The following is a 21,276-nucleotide window of genomic DNA, read 5'->3' on the forward strand; positions in this document are numbered from 1 at the left end:
TGTTGGATTTTATTAAATGCTTTTTCTGCATCTATTGAAATGATCATGTTTTTTTTCCTTCATTCTTTTGATGTGACATATCATATTTATTGATATATTGACCCATCCTTTTATCCCTTGGATTAATCCCACTTGATCATGGTGAATGATCTTTTTAATGTGTTGCTGGATTCTGTTTGCTAGTATTTTATTGAGGATCTTCTCATCTGTGTTCATTAGGGATATTGATCTATTGTTTTCTTTTTTTTGTTGTGTCTTTTCCCTGATTTGGTATAAGGGTAGTACTAGCCTTGTAGACTGAGTATGGGAGCATTCCCTCCTCTTCAATTTTTGGAAGAGTTTCAAAAGAATTGGTATTAGTTCTTTAAATGTTTGATAGAATTCAGTAGTAAAGCCATCTGGTTCTGGGGTTTTATTTGCTGTGAGACTATATTACTGCTTCAATCTCATTACTTCTTATTGGCCTGTTTAGGTTTTCTAGTTCTTCGTGGTTCACCCTTGATGACTTGTATGTCTCCAGGAATTTATCCATCTCTCCTAGGTTCTTACAGTTTTTTCTCATATAGTTCTTCATAGTAGTCTCTTATAGTCTTTTGTATTTCTGTGGTATCAGTTGTAATGTCTTTGTTTTCATTTCTGATTTTATTTACTTGAGTCTTCTCTCTTTTTTCCTCATTAGTCCAGCCAGAGATTTATCTATTTTGTTTATCTGTTCGAAAAACCAAGTCTTTGTTTCATCGATATTTTGTATTTTTTTTAATCTCTACTTCATTTATTTTTGCTCTAATATTTGTTATTTCTCTCCTCCTGATTTGGGGTTTAGTTTGTTCTTGTTTTTCCAACTCCTTGAGGTGTATTGGTGGGTGATTTGAAGTCTTTTTTCTCTTTCAATATAGACTTTTATTGCTAAAAAGTTCCCTCTTTAAACTACTTTTGCTGTATCCCATAGGTTCTGATATGTTGTGTTTTGTTGTATGATATGTTGTCATTTTCATTTGTCTCCAGAAATTTTTTAGTTTCTTTTTTGATTTCTTCTTTCACCCACTCATTGTTTAGGAGCATGGTATTTAATTTCCATGTATTCGTACAGTTTCTAATGTCCCTTTTGTTATTGATTTCTAGTTTAATTCCATTGTGGTCAGACAAGGTAGTTGATATGATTTCAGTTCTTTAAAATTTGTTGAGAATTATTTTGTTACCTAACATATGGTCTGTTCTAGAGACTGTGCCATGTGCTGCTGAGAAGAATAGCTGTCGGTTGAAATGTTCTGTATATGTCCATTAGGTACAATCAACCTCTAGTAGAGATTAATTCTGATGTTTCCTGGTTACTTTTCTGTCTGGAACATCTGTCCTTTGCTGAAAGTGGGATATTAAAGTCCTTAATTATTATTGTGTTTGAGTCAATTTCTTCGATTAGATCTAGTAGTATTTGCTTTATATAACTGTGTGCTCTGAAGTCAGGTGCATATATATTTAGAATTGTTATAGCCTCTTGTTGAATTGGTCCCTTTATCATTATATAATGACCTTCCTTATCTTTTCTTACTTTACTTGACCTTCCTTATCTTTTTTTTTTTTTTTTTTTTTTTTTTTTGCTTTGCTTGAAGTCTATTTTATCTGATATAAGTATAGCTACTCCTGCTCTTTCTTGGTTTCCATTTGCATGAAATAACTTTTTCCATCCCTTCACTTTCAGGCAGTGTGTGTCTTTATAAGTGAAGTGAGTTTCTTATTGGCTACATATTGTTGGTTCTTGTTTCATAATCCATTGAGCCACTCTGTGTCTTTTAATTGGGGCATTTAATCCATTTACATTTAGAATTATTGACATTTTGGGACTTGTTACTGCCGTTTTGTTCCTTTTATTCTGGTTGTGTCATTCATCATTTTTCCCTTTTTCCAATCTTATTGTCTTCCTTTGTGATTGATGGTGTTTTCTAGCAGTGTATTTTGATTTCTTGCTATATACTTTTACTATGTTTCTTATATATTTTTATGTTATGGTTACCGTGAGGCTTACAAAAACATGTTATAACAGATTATTTTAGACTAATAACAACTTTGGTATCTAAGAAAATAGAAAAAAATCAAAGCCAACTCTGCTTTGGTGTCTTTCACCCCTCACTTTTTGACAATTTGTTGTTTCAAGGTATATCTTTCAATATTGCCTGTCTTTTACATGGTTATTGTATATGTTAGTGTCTTGTTAGGTTTGTGCTTTAGTCTTCATACTAAGGATTAAGTGGTTTATTCACCACCCTTAAAACATTGGAGTATTCTGAGGTTTTCTGTGAACTTTCCTAATGAATTCTGTACCTTCAAATGTTTTCTTGCTGCTCCTTAGCTTCATCTTTTTTCAGATTAAAGAGCTCCTTTTAGCATTTCTTGTATTGCAGGTCTGGTATTCATGAATTCCCTTAGCTTTTGTTTGTCTGGAAAAGACTTTATTTGAAGGTTAATTTTGCTGGATAGAGAATTCTTGGCTGACAGTCCTTTTTCTTCAGCATCCTGAATATATTGTCCCATTCTCTTCTGTCCTGTAGGGTTTCTGCTGAGAAATCCACTTAGTGACATATTTGGGCTACGTTGAATGTTATGTATTTCTTTACTCTTGCCACTTTCCATATTCTTTTTTTCTCTCTGGTTTTTGATAATTTGATTATAATATACCTTTGGGTGTTCCTCTTTGGATTCAATTTGAGGGGCAACCTCTGAGCTTCCTGGATGCTGTCATCTTTCTCCATACTTTGGAAATTTTCAGCCATTATGTCCTTAAATATGCTTTCTACATCTCTTTCTTTTTCTTCTTCAGGTATGCCAATTAAGTGGAGGTCATTTCATTTGAAGATGTTCCATATTTGCTGTTTTTCTGTCTCATTTTTTCTTATTCTTTGTTTCTTTTTGCTCCTCTGACATGATAATTTCATATGTTCTACCTTCAGAGCTCACTAATTCTTTCCTTAGTGTGATTAAGTCTGCTTTTTGTTCTTTCTACATCAAGTTTTGCAGTTCAGGTAGTGTACTTTTTATTTCTAGAATTCCTATTTGTTTTGGGGGTTTTTTTTAATTGATTCAGTTTCTTCATCAAGTTTCTCATTCTGCTCCTGGATTTTCAGATACCATATGGTTTTCCAGATACCATTTAATTTTCTGTCTGTATTTTCTTGTGATTCCCTGAACATCCCTAAGGGGGTTATTCTGAATTCTCTGTCAGACATTTCATAAATCCGCTGTTTATTTGGGTCCATTGTTGGTGTCTTATTTCTCTGTTCTTTCTCAGTCTTTGTGTCTTTACGTTGATGTCTAGACATTTGAAGAGATTGTTAACTCTCCTAGGTTTTATACGTATTCTTTGGTAGGGTTAGACCTTTACTGATTAATATCAGAGCTTTGTCTGTGTTCTGCAGTTTTGATTAATTCCAAAATTGGAGGAATTTCCTCTAGGAACCAGAACTTGAGATCTGTGGTTGCGCTAAATTGCTGCTTTGCTGCTGATTGTCTGGAAAAGGCTTTTTGTGCATACCAGATTTTAATTGTTTGCCTTTTAATCACTCCCATGTCTTTTGAGGTCAGTTACACCTGGGCTGTGTGGAAATTCTGGCCTAGGACTGAGTCTTTCTAGCAAACCACCCCCTGTAGTTCTTTTGCCCTGACCAGTTTCCACCAAGTGGGCCTGTACTTGTTGGAAATCACATCGGCTATCCACGCAGTACTCCAATGTCCCCTTCACCCCTGCCGGCAGGTCCATGCTTGGGTTCCTTGTGATGACTCATGGCCTCCAGGTGGTTCCTTCAGTCAGCTGCAACCCTCGCTCTTATGTGGGTGCGTGGGAACCCTGTGAGTGGTCTCATTGGCTGGGGGCTGGTAGGGTGCATTCCAACATCCTCTTCTCCCCTGTAGACTCCAGGCAACTTCATGTGAAGGGCTTGGCTGTGTTTTTTGCGGGCTCTTCCTCCCTGTATTGCAGCTTATTCCTGCCTCTCAGGGGTAGCCCTGACACATCCAAAGCTTGAAAAGGTCGAAGTGGTTTCTTCTTCCTCTAGCCATGGCTTCTCCTGCCTTTGTGAGCTCTGCGGGTCTCTCCTCCTCTTCCCCTGAACTCCAGTAGTCCCAGGTTGGCAGTCTTTGCTTTTTAATAGTTGTAAATTGGTCTTTTATAGGGTAGAGTGAATCTGGGGACTGTCTATTCTGCCATCTTGATGACATCTCCCAATTTTAGAAATTCTTATGGAAAAAAAGACTATTGATTTAAAAGGAGCATTTTTATTTTTATACATTTTAAGCCTCTAATTAAATATATGTGAACTATTCAGAATATTATGCAAAGTAATGCCAGGGTACAAAGGCAGTCATCTTGTCTGAACCACATCTTTCTTCGTTCCTTCAATTTCCAATATTGTGTGGTTTCTTATTGTACTTAGCCTATAAAAACTGACCTGTTTGGCTGTTTTATCAATCTTTATAGTTTTGTTTTGTTGAAAAACCTATTAACGTCTTTCTCTGTCAATTTATTTTTACCATATGCATGTTAGATGTGTAAAAAATTTATTTTTTAATTTGTTTTATTCCTCCTAACTGAAATTTTATATCCTTTTACTAGCATCTCCCCAACTCTTTCTTTTCCCTGAAGCACTTGGTAACCATCATTCTATTTTTCGCTTCTATGAGATTGGGTATTTTAGATCCCTCATATAAGTGAGATCATGCAGTATTTGCCTTTCTGTGCATAGCTTATTTTATTTAACATAAGGTCCTTTAGGTTTATCCATGATGTTGCAAATGACAGGATTTCCTTTTTTTTTTTTTTACGGCTGAGTAGTATTCCATTGTGTATATATACCACATTTTCTTTATCCATTCATCTGTTGATGGACAGTTAAGTTGATTCCATATCTTGGCTATTATGAATAATGATGCAGTGAATGTGGGAGTACAGATAACTCTTTGACATGCCGATTTCCATTTTCTTTGGATATACTTGGAATGGTAGTTCTATTTTTTACTTTTTTTAAGGAATCTCCGTACTATTTTCCATAATGGCTGTACTAATTTACATTTCCACCAACAGTGTGCATCAACCCTTTTTTCCACATCCTTGTCAACACTTGTTATCTTTTGTCTTTTTGTTAATAGCCATTCTGACAGATGTGAAGTGATATCTCATATTGTGGTTTTAATGTGTATGTATTTTCCTTATGATTAGTGATTTTGAACATTTTTTCGTATACCTGCTGGTCATTTGTATGTCTTCTTTTGAGAAGTACCTATTCAGATCCTTTACTCATTTTTTAATTGGATTATTTGTTTTCTTACTATTGAGTTGTTTGAGTGTGTTATTTTAAATATATTTTCAAAAAACATTTCTACTTTTTTGTTTAACTGGATAAACCTTTATTATTAAATTTTTGCTAAAAGATGTAAATATTTACCTTTATTAATTAAAGTTTTTATATTTTACCATGCAAGCACATTTCATTCCTCATAGAAAACCAGTCAAGTATGGCTAATTATGCTTTTCAAATTTAAAATGCTGTAATGGTTCAAATTTTAATTTCAAGAAGAAATCATTCCTAAGCATACTTAAGAATCTTGTTCTCAAAGAAATCCCATAGATATCCTATAATTATAAGTTCTAGAATTCACAAAGACTTTCATCTCACCTTGTTGATATGCATCCTATTGTTTGTTATTAACATCCCTAAATTACCTTCTTTATGTTTAAATTAGTTTTCTTCACAGTACTATTAAAAGTTGTCTCCCAATACATTATCCAAATTAAATTTTAAAATATTTAGATTTGAGTTTTGAGTGTCCACATATTTTCTAATTCAACGAACTATCTTTTTTTTTTTTTCTAGGCGCTTTGTTTAATGGCATTACCGTTCATTCCTGCATCAAACCTTTTTTTTCCAGTTGGATTTGTTGTTGCTGAGCGAGTATTGTATGTTCCCAGCATGGGGTTCTGTATTTTGATAGCCCATGGGTGGCAGAAAATATCAAACAAAAGGTGAATTAAAGTGTTAGTTTATTTAGTGCTTATTACCTATACAGTTAAATGTGATACATTCAAATATTTTAAATATGTATTTAGTTCAGCTTAATAAGTTATACTTTTATATCTTTTAATTCTTCATCTCAATACTTCCTCATTTATATTTTCCTCTATAATTCTGGTTAAGAAAACTCCATAATTCCTACTTATCTTGTCTTCTTTCCCATATTTATATAATTTTATTTTATAGGCGAACAAACTTTGAGTCAGACCCAAATGAAAACAAGGATATTATTGAGACTAAAGTCACAAATGACCATTATCACTTCCATATGCAATGAGCTAAGATATAGTCGTCCTACTTAAGTGAGTTGTATTAAGTTAATATAAGTAAAATGCGTATAGTAAAAAACTGGAATTTCTTGATATCTTCACTGTCTTTATCATAATCTTCATGTCCTACTTGCTTTAATCTGACAGTTAAGGAACAGAACAGTCACAATGTGTATGCTTAGAAACTTTAATTGTAATAGGTATTATCTTATTGCATACATATTCTGTGGCACTAAAATTACTAAATCAAGGTAATTGTTAATGGTCAAATAACTCTAATATATAATATTAAATTTAGATTTGCAACTTGAAAAAGAAGTGGTCATTTTTCTCATTTTCTCATTTTCCAGTCATCCCTCAACCCACTGAATTCTGATTTCTTTCTACATCACTACACTAACACATGTGTAACAAATTGCCTCCTAGTAGCTAAACCCAGTCAACACTTTAATTTAAAATTTATTTCCTTGGTGTCTGTAAAAGTCTCTCACCTGGTTCTCTTCCATATCTGTTTATTTCTGCTCAGATTTTTCCTGCTATACCTGCTCCAACAAATATTTGTATTTCTGAGTTTTATTCATAGTCACTTCTCTCACACTGCATATGCTTGGTAGATTATCTCATCCGTGTCTACAATTTTCACTGCCATCTACCAATCTTTTTCTTTTAGCTTCTATCCATATATTTAATGATAATCACTACCAATTTTTGAGTGCCTACCATGTGCCAATGGCCATGATGAAAGAACCTTTAGATTTGTTTTCTCATTTCATCTTAACACTCACTAACTTTATTTTGCAGATGTAAAAATTGGAGCTCATACATGCTATCTAAGATCACAGAGCTAGTAAACAGCAAAATCTTAATTCAGATTTATGTCTGACTGCTTCCGATGACCATGTTCTTTCTGATCCATACTCTATTGTTCCAGTTAAGTGGATCTATCAAAATGAAAGAAATTAATCCATGTTATAGGAGCAAAAACACAGACTCAGAGAATGTTAGTACTAAATGAGATCATTGAGATTATTGAAATATAACGATCTTTTTGTAAGTGAAAAATTGAGTCTCAAATAGCCTAAAGTTATATGAATAATTTACATCTATTTTATGAAGACTTAATTTTACTATGCCTTTAACTTTAAAGTGCAAAATTATTACAAGAATGTCCTGATAGTCAATGGTATAAATTGTAAGCAAAATCATTTTTAAATATAGTCAGTAATAAGATCGACCTTTTATAAACTCAGTTAAGAATACTCAAGTTATAGGTAATGGCAGAAAGGACTTTAGATGTAAAAAGTCCAATTAAAAACTGGTTTTATCAATTTTTGTTATTTAATCTAAACAAAGCTTTATTGTCATTTAATCTAAACAAAGTAGAGGCAAATATTAGATATGTAATGTAATTGAAGACTGGATTGGAAAATCATACTCATAATATTTAAATTTTTTTGGTGGTGTTCCCTCTAAAGTTAGATGATGATTAGAGTGAATTAGAATAAATTCAAACATGCTATTTATGAACATTTAACGTATTTCTTACCTCCTATAAAAGGTAAAATGCTTTTGATCATATAGACAGTGTCTTTTTGTTTTGCTTTTTTTCTCTCAACAGTGTATTAAAAAAGCTATCCTGGGTTTGTCTTTCTATGGTGGTACTTACTCATGCCTTAAAAACACTCCACAGAAATTGGGATTGGGAGTCTGAATATACATTGTTTATGTCTGCCTTGAAGGTAAAGTATTGTTCAAAGTGACAAGAAAGTATGTTATCAATGATTTCTTATAGCCAAAGGTGTTTTAATTTTACTTCTAACTGACATTTATCTGTCAATATTAAGTACTTCATCAAAAGATTAATGAAAATAATATGTTCTTTATATAATATATGCCATAACCAGATGTTCTGAATAGTACTTAGCTAAATGTCCAAGGCATGTTTGAATAATTCCCTAAATGTTATACAGTTGTTAGAAGCTCAAATGATAAAATGTTTAAATCAGAGTACTATATTTTATTGGTTCTGAAGATGCACTTTTTTTTAACCTTTTAATATCTCTGAAATCAGAATAAGTCTTACAGTGAAAGGCACTTAAATTAATGACCTTTTTTCTTTAATAGTACATAAAATAATGGTGAGTCTATAACTGATGGCATTTTAGATTCAGTGAAATAAAATACACAGCAAAAGTGGCACCGTACTGGGTAGAAGATAACCAATGTTTACAATACTATAGGAAAGGTAAGAGCTGGCAGAAAGGAGTGACAGCATTTCTGTAGAATGGACGACATAAATCAGAAAAAGGTGTTTTAAAAAACTCAGACTTGTTTTCTGTAAAGGTTATCAGCAAAGATTTTTTTTCAGGCCCTTCTTTACCGATGCACCTCTTCAGGTCTCTAAATTTTTACTTCCTTTTGGCTATTTCCTTACTCTCTGTTGCCTAGCTTTATTGAATTGCTGCCTCATTCCAGTAGTCAATGGGACTCCTTGAGTTGACATCCACTTAAGACTGGACGCCTCTTCCTCTTATACTACTCCATAGCTCCACTCTCTCCCCTAGCTCATAAGTCTGTGGACAAATGAGACCTCATTACCATGCTAATTAATCTACACTCCTGGGATGTCAGTGGAGCCCCATAATTTTCAGGAATTTTGCTTACTGTCATTCCCAGGACAGTTTAAACCTACATATGTCAGGCCTAAAAATTAAGTCATCAGTGCAATGTTTAAATATATTCTCATGTTCCGATACCTTCTCTTCTAAGAGAATACAAATAGTAGAGCAGGAGTTTTCAAATAGCACTATGCTTTGATCAAATAAAATTTTTAGTAAAATTCTAATATATGAGGATGAAACAGACTGCTGTGGTTTTAACATGTTGTTGTTGTGGGGAAAGGGAGAGGAAATTAGGTGAAGCAGCCTTCATTTGGCTCTTTCCTCATCCCTAGGGACATCTCCATGGAACATTTCATTCCTAATAGTATACCAAACAAATATTGTGTGAACTGTAGTCATTTTTTTTTAGTTGTAACTTCTTTCTATCTGTACTTTGTATTTAAGGTAAATAAAAATAATGCCAAATTATGGAATAATGTGGGTCATGCTCTAGAAAATGAAAAAAACTTTGAGAGAGCTTTGAAATACTTTTTACAGGCTACCCACGTTCAGCCAGGTAAGCATTATTTAACAAATTGATGTGAATCATTTTACTTTCCTTAAAAAACTTGATTATATGAGGGTACTTCAAAAAGTTTGTGGAAAAACAGAATTGAAAAATAGTACATGTTATAACACCAAGGTAATGGTTTCAGATCCCCATACTGGCCAGCCACAAAAAGAAAAAAAAAAAGATAATACAAATCTTTCCATGAGCTTTTTGAAGACTCCTCATATTTGGGGGAAAAGAGGTAGAGTTTATTTTCAGGTTTTGTTCCAAGTGACTTGAATACTAGTGTTCCATACTGGCTTCTTTTGAATTTGTTTATATATAAGAGCCACTTATATCAGACATTTAAGGAATTTTGTTTACACATAGTTATTGGATGGCACAGATGAACAATTTTGGTGAAGTGACAGATGCACTGATAGGAGTGAGGTAATAGAGTAAGGGAAGAATTTTGGAGACAATTGGTATAGAACACTTAAAGGGTATTGATAAGAAATGGTGGTGGTGTTGGGTACAGGGTCAAAAGAGGATGGTAGGGTGATATGGTTTTGTTTTTGTTGTTTGTTTTATGGTGGGAGAAACAAAGCATGTAATGGGACTAATCTAGTAAAGTTGGGAAAAGCAGTAACATAAGGTGAGGTGATGAATTAATGAATCAATGTCCTTGAAATAGATGGAGAGAATAGATAGGATCTGGTGCACAGGGTGAGGACTTCATTCAGTCATAGAATTGATAACCTGTGGTAGCAAGAAAGGCACATTATATGGACATGACTATAGGCAGGTGAGTAGACAACGTAGAGGATGCTTCTGGGAGCTGTCTTTTGTTTGCTTCTGTTTTCTCAGTGAAAAAAAAGCAAAATCATCAGTAGAGAGTAAAAGGGAGGAAGTATTGGAAATCTAAGAATGGGAGAGGGCACAAAATAGTCATCTAAAACATTGCTTCACAAAAATGTGCAGGTGAATCACCTGGGGATCTTGTGATATAATGTATATTCTGGTGTAGGTTGAGAGTAGGGCATGAAATTCTACATACACTCCCAGATGATGCTTAGTCCACAGATCATACTCTGAGAAGCAAAGATCTAGGAAAGTGTATAGACTAGGAATATGTAGTGTAATTGCCAGGCAGCTCTGACACTCTACTTGAGATTTAGTAATACTTAATTTAAAATTAAGCCTGTTAGTGTGGTTACATGTTTTTTCCCTACTACTTTTCGGATGAGATGGTGATGGTGTAAGCATGGAGAATTCAGTTAAACAGGGTTAGTATTTTGTCAAATGTGTATTACCAAGCAAGAAAGGGATAAGGGAGTGACTGTGATGATGCGACAAAGAATCTAAGGTGGTTAAGAAGGGATGTGAGAGAGGATAAGGGATGGAGGAAAGATTACAGGACTGGTGGATTGTAGATCTAAAGAATTATTCTTATCTGAATAGGGTGTAGCAAGAGCAGCAGTATTCTTTAATAGGAGTGCTTTTGGCATTTTGAGTGTACAGAACTGTATTACAGGGTATGTACCAAATGTGGGTCCCCATCCACCAAATGCCATTATAACTTTCCATTCAGAGTGACAACCAAAACGTTAAGGGATGTGGAGTGGCAGGTACTCATTTTTTTCTAGTGGGTATGACTATGACCTTTGAACTAACTAGTTAAGGTTGGAGAGAGGTAGCAATCATTGGAAGAAAGGACACCAAGGCCACAGTATTAGAAAATTAATCTATGTGGATTTTTAAATCACTAAGAATTTTGACAAATGTGATGTTGGAGAGAGCAAAAGGGAGCCAGGATCTGTGATCCAGGGATTGGTAACTGCAACAAGGAGAGATAGTAGATAATAGTTTATTGACCTGAGATTCAGAGATGAGTGATTTTAACAAGGAGTGAGAATTGTCTGAAATTGACAACAGAGATCAGATAGGACACCTGCTTTTCCTCCAGGCCCAATGCTGAAAAGAATGAGAAAAAGAACACAGTCACCACTTGGAAGAGCCCCAGGGTAACATGTCTCTAAGACAAAGCCAAGTTTCAATTGGAGAGAGCTGAAGAGAAGGTTATAGAAATATAGCTGATGGTCAAGCCTTCCAGTTTTGTCTCCTATATCCCTTCGTGTAGTTTAGTTTTTCTTGGAATATGGGGAACATGTCCTGTGCTTCCTCACCCCTTTGCTTTTGTTTTTATTCTTCCTTGACCCTAGAATTTCTCCCTTTTCCCTTCCCAACCCATTTCACATGGCTTTTCTTCTAAAAAAAAAAAAAAACTTTCTATCTTTCCAGTTAGAAGCAAATATTTTTTATCTGTAAAACCCCTTCAACTTCCTTTTTGTTTTTCCTGTGGTATTTGTAATTTTCTATTTAGTGTTATACTGTATTTATTTAAATGCTAATTTATTAAAAATATTTATTTAAACTGTGGAGCCCCCTGGGGGCAGCCCGAACATTGATTTATCTTTGTACCCCTGAATCATTTAGTAGAGTCCTATACATAGCAGTCACTAAATGTGGTAGTTTTAACTCATTATATTCTAAAATCTTTTAGATTTATTTTAGGAGTTTATAGAGAAGCCAAGTCGTCCTTGATGTCAAACACACAAGGGCTTTGAGACTTTTAAAAGATGTTATTCAGGCCACTTCAGCCTTATCTTTCTCCTTTCTAAATTAGGATAGTAATTTCCATCTCACAGCATTGTTGTAAAAAACTAAATGTGTGCAGGGGTGTGTGCATTTTCAATTTTGTTGAGTGAATATGTGCCTATCACAGGATTTTGCAGGAATGGGCAGTCAGTTTTTTAATAATTTTCCCTTCATTGGCAATTTTCACTTATTGCTATTTTTGAGAAACTTGCTGAACCTATCTCCTTCAGTATGACTTCACTATCCACTTTCAAAATTGCTGTTTTTGAATACAGGTAAACCAGTTTATTAGAATTTATTATGAGTAAAGTACATAAATTTAGAAACATTGTATGTGGCATTCAGAGGGTTCTTGGCTTATTCCTTGTTTTTTAAAAACTGTGTTCTTCATAGATGGGTTTGACAGATGAAATGACGTTATTTTACTAGACTCAGATTATTAGGGCTAGATATAAGTATTGCAGATGGGGACAGACAGTGACCAGTATAGGACTAATACAGACAGGTACCTTAAAAGGTTGGACACTGGAGTCGGACAGACCTTTTATCAAATTTAGTTCAATCACCGTAAGTTTTCTATCTATAAATTTGGAATAAGGGGCTGGCAGGTTAGCTCAGTTGGTTAGAGCACAGTGTTATAACACCAAGGTCAAGGGTTTGTATCCCCATACTGGCCAGCTTCCAAAAAAAATTTTTTTTGGAATAACAACAATATCGCCATTCTTTTGTATGGATTAAATTAAATACTGGTTATCAAAGACTTAGGCCAGCTTCTAGCCCATACATAGTGTATACTCAAAAAATGTGAGCTGGTAAGTATTAACAGTAATATTTTCACTGGAACTAGGGAAGGAGAAGGCAAATAAAAAATGTAGGATGCAGGGAGAAGGCAGAAAAGAGAATGAATAGTCATTGAATGACTCTATAGGATTGTTTATTCGTCGAGCATTTATTTGAAAATATACCTTGTGTCAGACACTGTCTTCTGTTTCAGACACTGTTTTAAGTGCTGGAGATCCAGTGGTGAATAAAACAAATTTCTTGCCATCATGGAGCTCCCATTCTAAATAAGAGTATAGACAATAAGTAAACAAATACATATAAATATATACTGTGTACATTTTTATATATGCACAGAAAATATTTACATGCATATACACTCATGTGTATTTATTTATAAGAAAATGATGAAAGCAATAAAAATAAGAGTAGATTAGAAACAGTGGTCAGAGAAAGGCTCCCTGAGAAATTTGTATTTGACAGAGAGGAGAATAAAGTGAGAGATCATGTCTTGCAAATACACTTTGGTGAAGTTAATTTTTAGGATCACTGGCTGTGCAGAGAATAGTGAAGAAAAGCAGGAATACCATTTAGAAGGTTTTGCAAAGGAATAATTAAATTATAGTTTTTAATAGCTATCACGAAGTACAATTAATACATAATAAAGTATATTCATAAGTTTTGGCATATGTATAATACACTGTAAGACCATCAGCACAGTCAAGATATTGAAAATATCTATCAGCCCCCCAAACTCCTTGGATCCCTTTGTAATGCCTTCCTCTCACTCCTTTTCACCCCACCCATCTGCAGGCAAACTAGATCTGCTTTCTGTCACTGTAGATTACTTTGCTTTTTCTAGTTTTTTATGTGAATGAAATCATATTCCATGTTCTTTTTTTTTCACCCCCTGGCTTTTTCACTTTGTACAATTATTTTGATACTCAACCATGTTATTGTAAGCATAAAAAAAAAATCATACCTTTGTCTGGCTAGTATTCCATCATGTGGATATACCACAGTTTCTTTATCCATTTACCTGTTGATGGACAATTGGATTATTTGCAGTTTGGGGCTGTTCAAGATAAAGCTGTTATGAATATTCATGTACTGGTCTGTATGGACATATGTTTCATCAGTCTCGGATAAATACCTAGGAGGGGAATGGCATGGTCATATGATTTGTGGATATTTAACTTTTTAAAAGACTGCCAAGTTGTTTTCCAGAGAATGTATTTTAATTTACATTCCCACCAGCAATATAGGAGAGCCCCGAGCCCTTTCTTATTCTTTGCTGAGAATTTTTATCACAAATGGATGTTGGATTTTGTCAAATGCTTTTCCTGTATCTATTGAGATGATGATAAGTTTTTTATTTTTAGTCTGTTAATATAGTAGATTACATTGATTTTTATAATGTTAAAACAATCTTACATTCCTTCAGTAAAACACCACTTGATCATGCAGTCTTATCCTTATATATTGTTTGATTTGATTTGCTAAAATACTTTTAATAATTTTACATCTATATTTATGTAGGATATTGGTCTTATTTTTCTATTTTGTAATGTCTTTGTCTAGTTTTGACATCAGCTAATGCTAGCCCCATAGAATTACATGAAAAGTATTCTCTTTTCAGTTTTCTGGAAGAGTTTATGTAGAATTCATGTAATTTTTTTACCTGAAAAGTTTGGTGGAAGTCATTAGTTTTCTTATGCAATGTCTAATCTGCCAATAATTCCATCCATTGTATTTTCTATATGAGATTTTTGTTTTTATCACAAGAAGTTCTAGATTTTTGTAGCTGACAAGATATACCAATGTAGGATTAGATGTAGGATATGAGAGAAAGTGAGGCATAAAGGATGGCTCTTAGGTTCATATCCTGAAAAACTGGATGAATGACAATGCTTTGTCTTGCTTTGTGGAGTCACGTCAAGTGAGGGGATTCAATAATCCCCTTTTGTCCCTGTTAGATATCATGAAGATAGATTTATAAATCTTGAGATAAGGAGAGTAGTCAGGAGTAGATATAAAAATGTGGAGTAACAAGCACATAGATGATATTTAAGCCCTATAACAGCATAGGACCCATACTGTAGGGATTTATAACATTTTCAAGTTCATTTTTTAAAAAAACAATAACGATAGAAAAGAGTATAAAGGCTTTTGTTGCTTAGCTAGAATAAGAATATAAACTATATAGTGGTCTTTGACCAGGGAACATGCATCCAATTTATTTTTATTTACTTATTTTTTTGATGGTTACAAGTATTTTTTAAAAACCCAGTTTACAAAGATAAAATTTTTGCAAATGGAATTATAGTTTCAATAAACACCTTTAAAAGTCAAGGGTAGGCTTTTCTCAAGAAACACCAGAATTTTTCAAGGGCATTTTTGCCTTAAGAGCAATAATTTCATTTTTACCTAAGTCAAAATCTTTGAAATTGTTTATATCAGAAAAGGATGATGTATCTGTACTTCAGCTTTGATGCCATCAAGATGGGAATGATTTTTAAAGAGTTCTTAGGAGTTTTCAGATGTTTATAAATTTATCTTTTTAAGTAAATTGACAGATAATTTTGTGGATAGGAAATACCGGAAAACAACATAGATGCCTGGGCCATCAGTGTGAGCATACTTAACATGACTGGTGGCTGAAGCAGAATTAGGCATGTACAGTTACCTGTTATTTTCCAGCTACATCACATGTGCGTCTATAGACACATGACCAAGATCACATGTGAGCCAGTGGTGTATCTAATAACTGCTGTCATTTCAAAGTGGTGGTAAGTGTAAACTAAATTTCAAGGTATCTGGAACAATTGCAATGTGATATGAAAAATCTGTGAAAAGTCAAAGTACTACTAATACTACTGAGATTTGGTGCCTGTATTTCTAATTGAATGAAATTCTAACTTTTTAGTAGAGGTTACTGAGAATTGAAATGCATTTATTTTCCTTCCCACTTTCAAAGATCTCCTGGATTCTGTCTATGACTCACTTGGAAATGAGGAAGTAGAAACAGAATAAATCTAAACCGTTCTTTCAAAGAGATTTGCTAGAGGAAGAACAGATTTTAGCATTAGGAGGATGTATTGCAGGATAGATTTGCACTTTTTTTTGCTGCTGTTGGCCTGCCAGTATGGCGGTCTGAACCCATTAAATATACATGGTAAGATTAGTTTTTACTAGGAATTTTAGGAAGTTTTTTTTTTTTTTTTTTTATAGTGGTTTGCAGGTAAGTAGATGGTGTTACAAAACTGTACTCTAACCAACTGAGCTAACTAGCCAGCCCTAGGCAGAATAGATAATACTAGGGTACTTCAAAAAGTTCATGGAAAGATTTGTATGATCTTTTAGTTCTATTTTTCCATGAACTTTTTGAAGTACCCTCCTACCATGAACAAAGTCCTTAAGTGGGGAAAGGGAATGTGATCCAATGCATAAGTAGATTGGTTGGCATTAGATCAGAGAGGAGAGGTGTGTAGGAGGGAAAGTAGACTGTGCATGTGCAAGTGCACACAGGTGTGTGTTATTATTATAAACACACACATTCATACAGCTAAGTTGATAGCTTTGGCAGTGAGATGATAAGCAAATTCCCTTCTGATCTCATTTCCCTGATAAGAGAAACGGTATTGACAGATTGAGAGAACATTTGAGATTTGGGAGGTCCTCATTTACATTGAATTAAAGGCAGACTGCTTGACTCATGTTGCTGTTCCTTGGTTTGGATAGTGTACTCAAAAGAGCAAGCTTGTTTGAAATTCTCTTTGGCTTCTTAGTCATTTAAAAGTCATTGATTTTGCATTTTGCCTTTTTTTCTTACCTTATTTTTCAAATTTAAATTTACCTTAGGAGTAATAGTATTTACCCCACTGGAATCTTAAAACTTTGTAACTTACGAAGACTTGATTAGAAATGGTCTTTGATTTTTGGGGGGTTGTATTGAGTAGCCCTTTTAATGCTAAAGGGTATCTGCTATCTTTTTTCTTTGAGAAAGTAGGGATGCTTTGCTGCAGTGTCTGAAGTCTGCATTGAGGACAGTATCTTTTTGCCATAATTCTAAGAACCTGATTCTAGTGGGTAGTAATTTGCCTTGTCTTTTATATAAGTAGATAACCTGTTTCTTTTCTAAGATTGGTTGAGACTGATTTCAGTAACATTTTAAATACTCAGCTAACATAATTACATTTTTTTAATCCAAATTTTGTTTTTAGATTAAATTCTTACTGTATAATTAATTGTTTCATGTTTTACATATCCTTAGTTTTTCCTAAATAACTTCCTGATCTCTGTAACAAATGGTATGGATTTATCTGATGTGGAAAAAAAAAATCAGCTTTATAAAAGCAAAGACTACCTACTGTATATTTTTATATACACTTGATAATACAGTGATTTTCAATCCTGCTCTATCAAAATTGCATTTGAGACTTTAAAAACACGTTTTTGCAGATCCCATTTCTGAAGATTCAGTTTTGGATAGGGCTGGGTGGCGCTAAGATGTCTGAATTTTTAAGTACTACACAGGTATCCTCTTTTGCAGCCAGGACTGTGAATAGCTATCCCAAGCATTTTTTTGTTTGAAACCTTTTTGGCTCCATGAGACTCAGCAATATATCTAAAAAGAAAAATCAAGTTTCTTACCCCCAATTTTGTCTCCCAGTTCTCTAACCAAACCTGTACTGCATCTGCCAGTTTTTGTGCAGTGCACACAATCACCAACTTGATATATAATATAGCGAGACCTTAGGACTGTTACTCTCCTCCTAGGGGAATTCCCAAGATATATATGCTTGGCCCCTATGTGTCCTGGGAGTTGCAGGCAGAGAACTATTCCACAATTGCAAAATCATCGATGTCACAGGCAAGTAGTAATCATAATTTGAAAACTTGTTATGTCTGTTAGAAATTTATGTTGAGTAAAAATTGTCTAATTTAAGATCATCTCCCTTCCTTCTATCTTTATTCCAAACTTTTGAAATATTTATTGGCATGTGTATCTTTTTCAAAAAACTGGTGTGCAATGAGTTCTCATATCTTTCTTTTATAAACTGAATTTTTTTTTCTACCCCTGAATAAATTTGCTGGAAATTTTATTTTTCACATCAAAAATGATATATAAGTTCCTGACATTGTGATATTAGCACAACCTCTTATACAGTTTTAAATAAATTATATAGGAAGTTATTATTTAAGAGAGACAGCCCACTGCATCTTAAGTAATACTGTTATACCGTTATTCCATTTTATTCACTCTAACCACATTTATAAAAATTTTTAAAAACTTAATTACAATGTTTTTTCACAGTCTCTTTGCCCCTGTCCCACAATAGTGCATATCTAGGAATCACGATGATCCTTTTCTCTTGTAAAGTTAAGGCATACATTTTGAGTGACTTCCAAAGCTATAGGATTATGGATATAGGTGCAAGCCTTAGCATAGCGTAGTAGAATATCGGGAAGAGAGGTGATGTAAATTTCTTCATTACTTATTCTGTTTCTCTTCTCTTATGTCTTAACCCTTCAAAGATCCATTCATGTAGTTTTTATCATTTCGTGTGTATTTTCTGTCCTTACGGTGCTTTAAGTAATTTTGCAGTGTACCATGGATCATAAGTTCTAACAAGTTGTGTTAGGAGAACTTTAAGGAGGAGGCAGGACCTGTTGCTTACATTTGCATTTTTGGCTTAGTATGTTTTTTTCTAGAAACTTGTCTTCTCAGTAGTTTACATTGAATACTGTTTAGCATATTTGCCAAGTGATTTTTTTTTAATTTTAGATGATATTGGTGCCCACATGAATGTAGGAAGAACTTATAAAAATTTAAATAAAACCAAAGAAGCTGAAGAATCTTACATGATGGCTAAATCACTGATGCCTCAAGTAAGTTGTTTTATCTATTGTGTCATGTCTACTAGATGCCCTTACTGAACAGAATTATCTAGATGGAAAATCCTCACCTTTTCTTCAATTTATTGATATAAAAGTAAGGTGTCCAATGAATTATCTATTCCTACAAGTTTTATAAAGAATTACATTTACTTTTCTAGCTCACTTAATTTTTAAGAAATTATTTTTATATTCCATTTGTAAAAACTGAATTCATAAAGTATAAATTTTAGCTATTTTTGATTATAAGTTATTGGTGAGTTAAAGAGCTTTAAATGAAGAGGATTTTATTTATGTACATTAGGCACTAAATTCAACATTATTCCTATCAAAAAAATAAAAGTGATAAAATCATTAGATACATCTTTGTTGCTCTATTGTGTCCATCAGTTTTTGTAGTGACACAAGTACAAGTTTTATTGGGTATAACAATACAGTATCAGAGTTGTAAGATTTGATCCTGCCATTGACCAGTTATGTGTCATTAGAAAAGATAGTTTAATTGGGCTGTACTTTTCTCACTTATAGTGGTATTGATAATATTAGCAGTATTAGTAACAATTGGGTAGTTTAATAAATTTTTTAAAAACAAAGTTGGACCATATGATATCCTAAAGATTATTTCAATCCTAAAATGCTATAGTTAAATTATTTGTTATAGGTTTTTATCAGATACAATTTACTGTGTTCACTGAAAATTTAGATCCATATGTTATATGTAATAACCTTTACTTGCCATAACTAATCAGTTAATTAGAGCATTTTATTTCTCGTAACTAGACAAGTGAGTTTTTAGTGTCATTCTGAAATAGTATTGACTATCTTATTGTCACACCAGAAAATATTTTGCTAACAACATGAAAGCTGACATAGTATAAAAAGTACACTGGACTGAGTCAGGAGATCTGGGTTCTATTCTTATTCTGATGCAAACTAAGAGACCTTGATGTCTAAAAGTTCTGATTTATCTGACTTTATAAAAAGATAGATATAAATAACAAGTTAACAATAGTCCATCAAGTTGGCATAAATGAAAAAAATCTTTCAGTGCCACAAAATATTATTTTATTTACATTTTGTGAATATTACGGATGCTTTCTTTCACATTTTTATAATTTATTGTAATACAGTAGTAAAACTGTCAGCATAATCTTATGTTCTGTATTATTTTTTAAAAGCCAGTAAGAATACTTACTTTTTTTTTATTTGGTTCTGAAATATCAAATTATGAGAATGCCCTTTCTTCTAAACAGATTATTCCTGGTAAAAAATATGCAGCCAGAATTGCCCCTAACCATCTAAATGTTTATATCAATCTGGCCAACCTGATCCGAGCAAATGAGTCCAGACTGGAAGAAGCAGATCAGCTGTACCGACAAGCCATAAGCATGAGGCCCGACTTCAAGCAGGCTTACATTAGCAGGTATCATAGTTTAGAGCTATTAGCTACCATTATAGTAGATTGAAGCTGCATCGGCATGTACATTTTGACTTAATTAGCATGCTTTTCTTTTAGTAATCTTACTGGACAACCAAGTGCATAGAAGGGGCATAGCTTATTTTAGACTGAGAATCAACTATAAGTGATGTTAAATTGACAACTTAGGTTTTACATGAAAGAAAGAGTAGAAGAAGCTCCTTCTTAGTTTCATTTTCTTTGCATCACTGAAATCATTTTTTTCCTATTTAAAACACCTAAAACTTACATTTTATAATAGTTATTTTTCATATCCAACTCTTAGAAGCTTTCTTAAATGAATTTTTTTCTTTTTTTTCTTTTCCTTTTTGTCTTTTTTCATGTCCGGCAACGGATCGCAACCCTCGGTGTTGTGCCCGCACCTCGCTCAGCCAGTGAGCGGGAACCGGTCTGTATGTGGGATCCGAACCCTCGGCGGGAGCGCCACCGCGCTCCCAAGTGGCGCACTGTAGCAGTGCGCCACCGGGCCAGGCCTCTTAAATGAATTTTGAGATTTAAATGATTATTGATGTATCTGTCACAAAACCTCTGGGTTGTCAGTGGTATTCTGGCATCACATGTTAAAATTTGAAATGCTTGGGCCGGCCCGGTGGCGCACTGGATAAGTGCGCCGCTTGGGAAGCGCAGCGGCGCTCCCGCCCGAGGGTTCGGATCCCACATACAGACCGGTTCCCGCTCACTGGCTGAGCGAGGCGCGGGAACAGCACCGAGGGTTGCAATCCCGTTGCCGGTCCCCGGTCCGGTACGGGGGCTACACTGAGGGTTGCGATCCGTTGCCGGACACAGAAAAAGATAAAAAAGACAAAAAAAAAAATTTGAAATGCTTTTTTCATGTGTTATTGTTTGTATTATACTTGAAGAAAAATGTATGTTAAGCTTTGTTTTATAGCCTGGCCCAGAAACTTAATCACAGTTTATAGCACAGTTTCTATGGGCAAGTGCACTCAAAATTTAAGATTTTGAGATTAAAATCTGTTCTTACATT

The 21,276-nt window shown here is 34.0% G+C and overlaps 1 protein-coding gene across 1 annotated transcript in view; it reads left to right on the forward strand.

Moving 5' to 3' along the window:
• Nucleotides 1–21,276, forward strand: part of TMTC3 (transmembrane and tetratricopeptide repeat containing 3) — a 65,645-nt gene that overhangs the window by 37,195 nt on the left and 7,174 nt on the right. Inside the window, exons 8-12 of the mRNA XM_008568608.1 lie at nucleotides 5,862–6,010; nucleotides 7,947–8,067; nucleotides 9,394–9,505; nucleotides 18,705–18,808; nucleotides 20,068–20,237. Coding sequence (XP_008566830.1) covers nucleotides 5,862–6,010; nucleotides 7,947–8,067; nucleotides 9,394–9,505; nucleotides 18,705–18,808; nucleotides 20,068–20,237 — 656 coding nt within the window. The remainder of the gene's footprint in view (nucleotides 1–5,861; nucleotides 6,011–7,946; nucleotides 8,068–9,393; nucleotides 9,506–18,704; nucleotides 18,809–20,067; nucleotides 20,238–21,276) is intronic.

This window comes from Galeopterus variegatus, unplaced genomic scaffold (genome assembly GCF_000696425.1).
Source record: "Galeopterus variegatus unplaced genomic scaffold, G_variegatus-3.0.2 Scaffold425, whole genome shotgun sequence".
Lineage (NCBI taxonomy): Eukaryota > Metazoa > Chordata > Mammalia > Dermoptera > Cynocephalidae > Galeopterus > Galeopterus variegatus.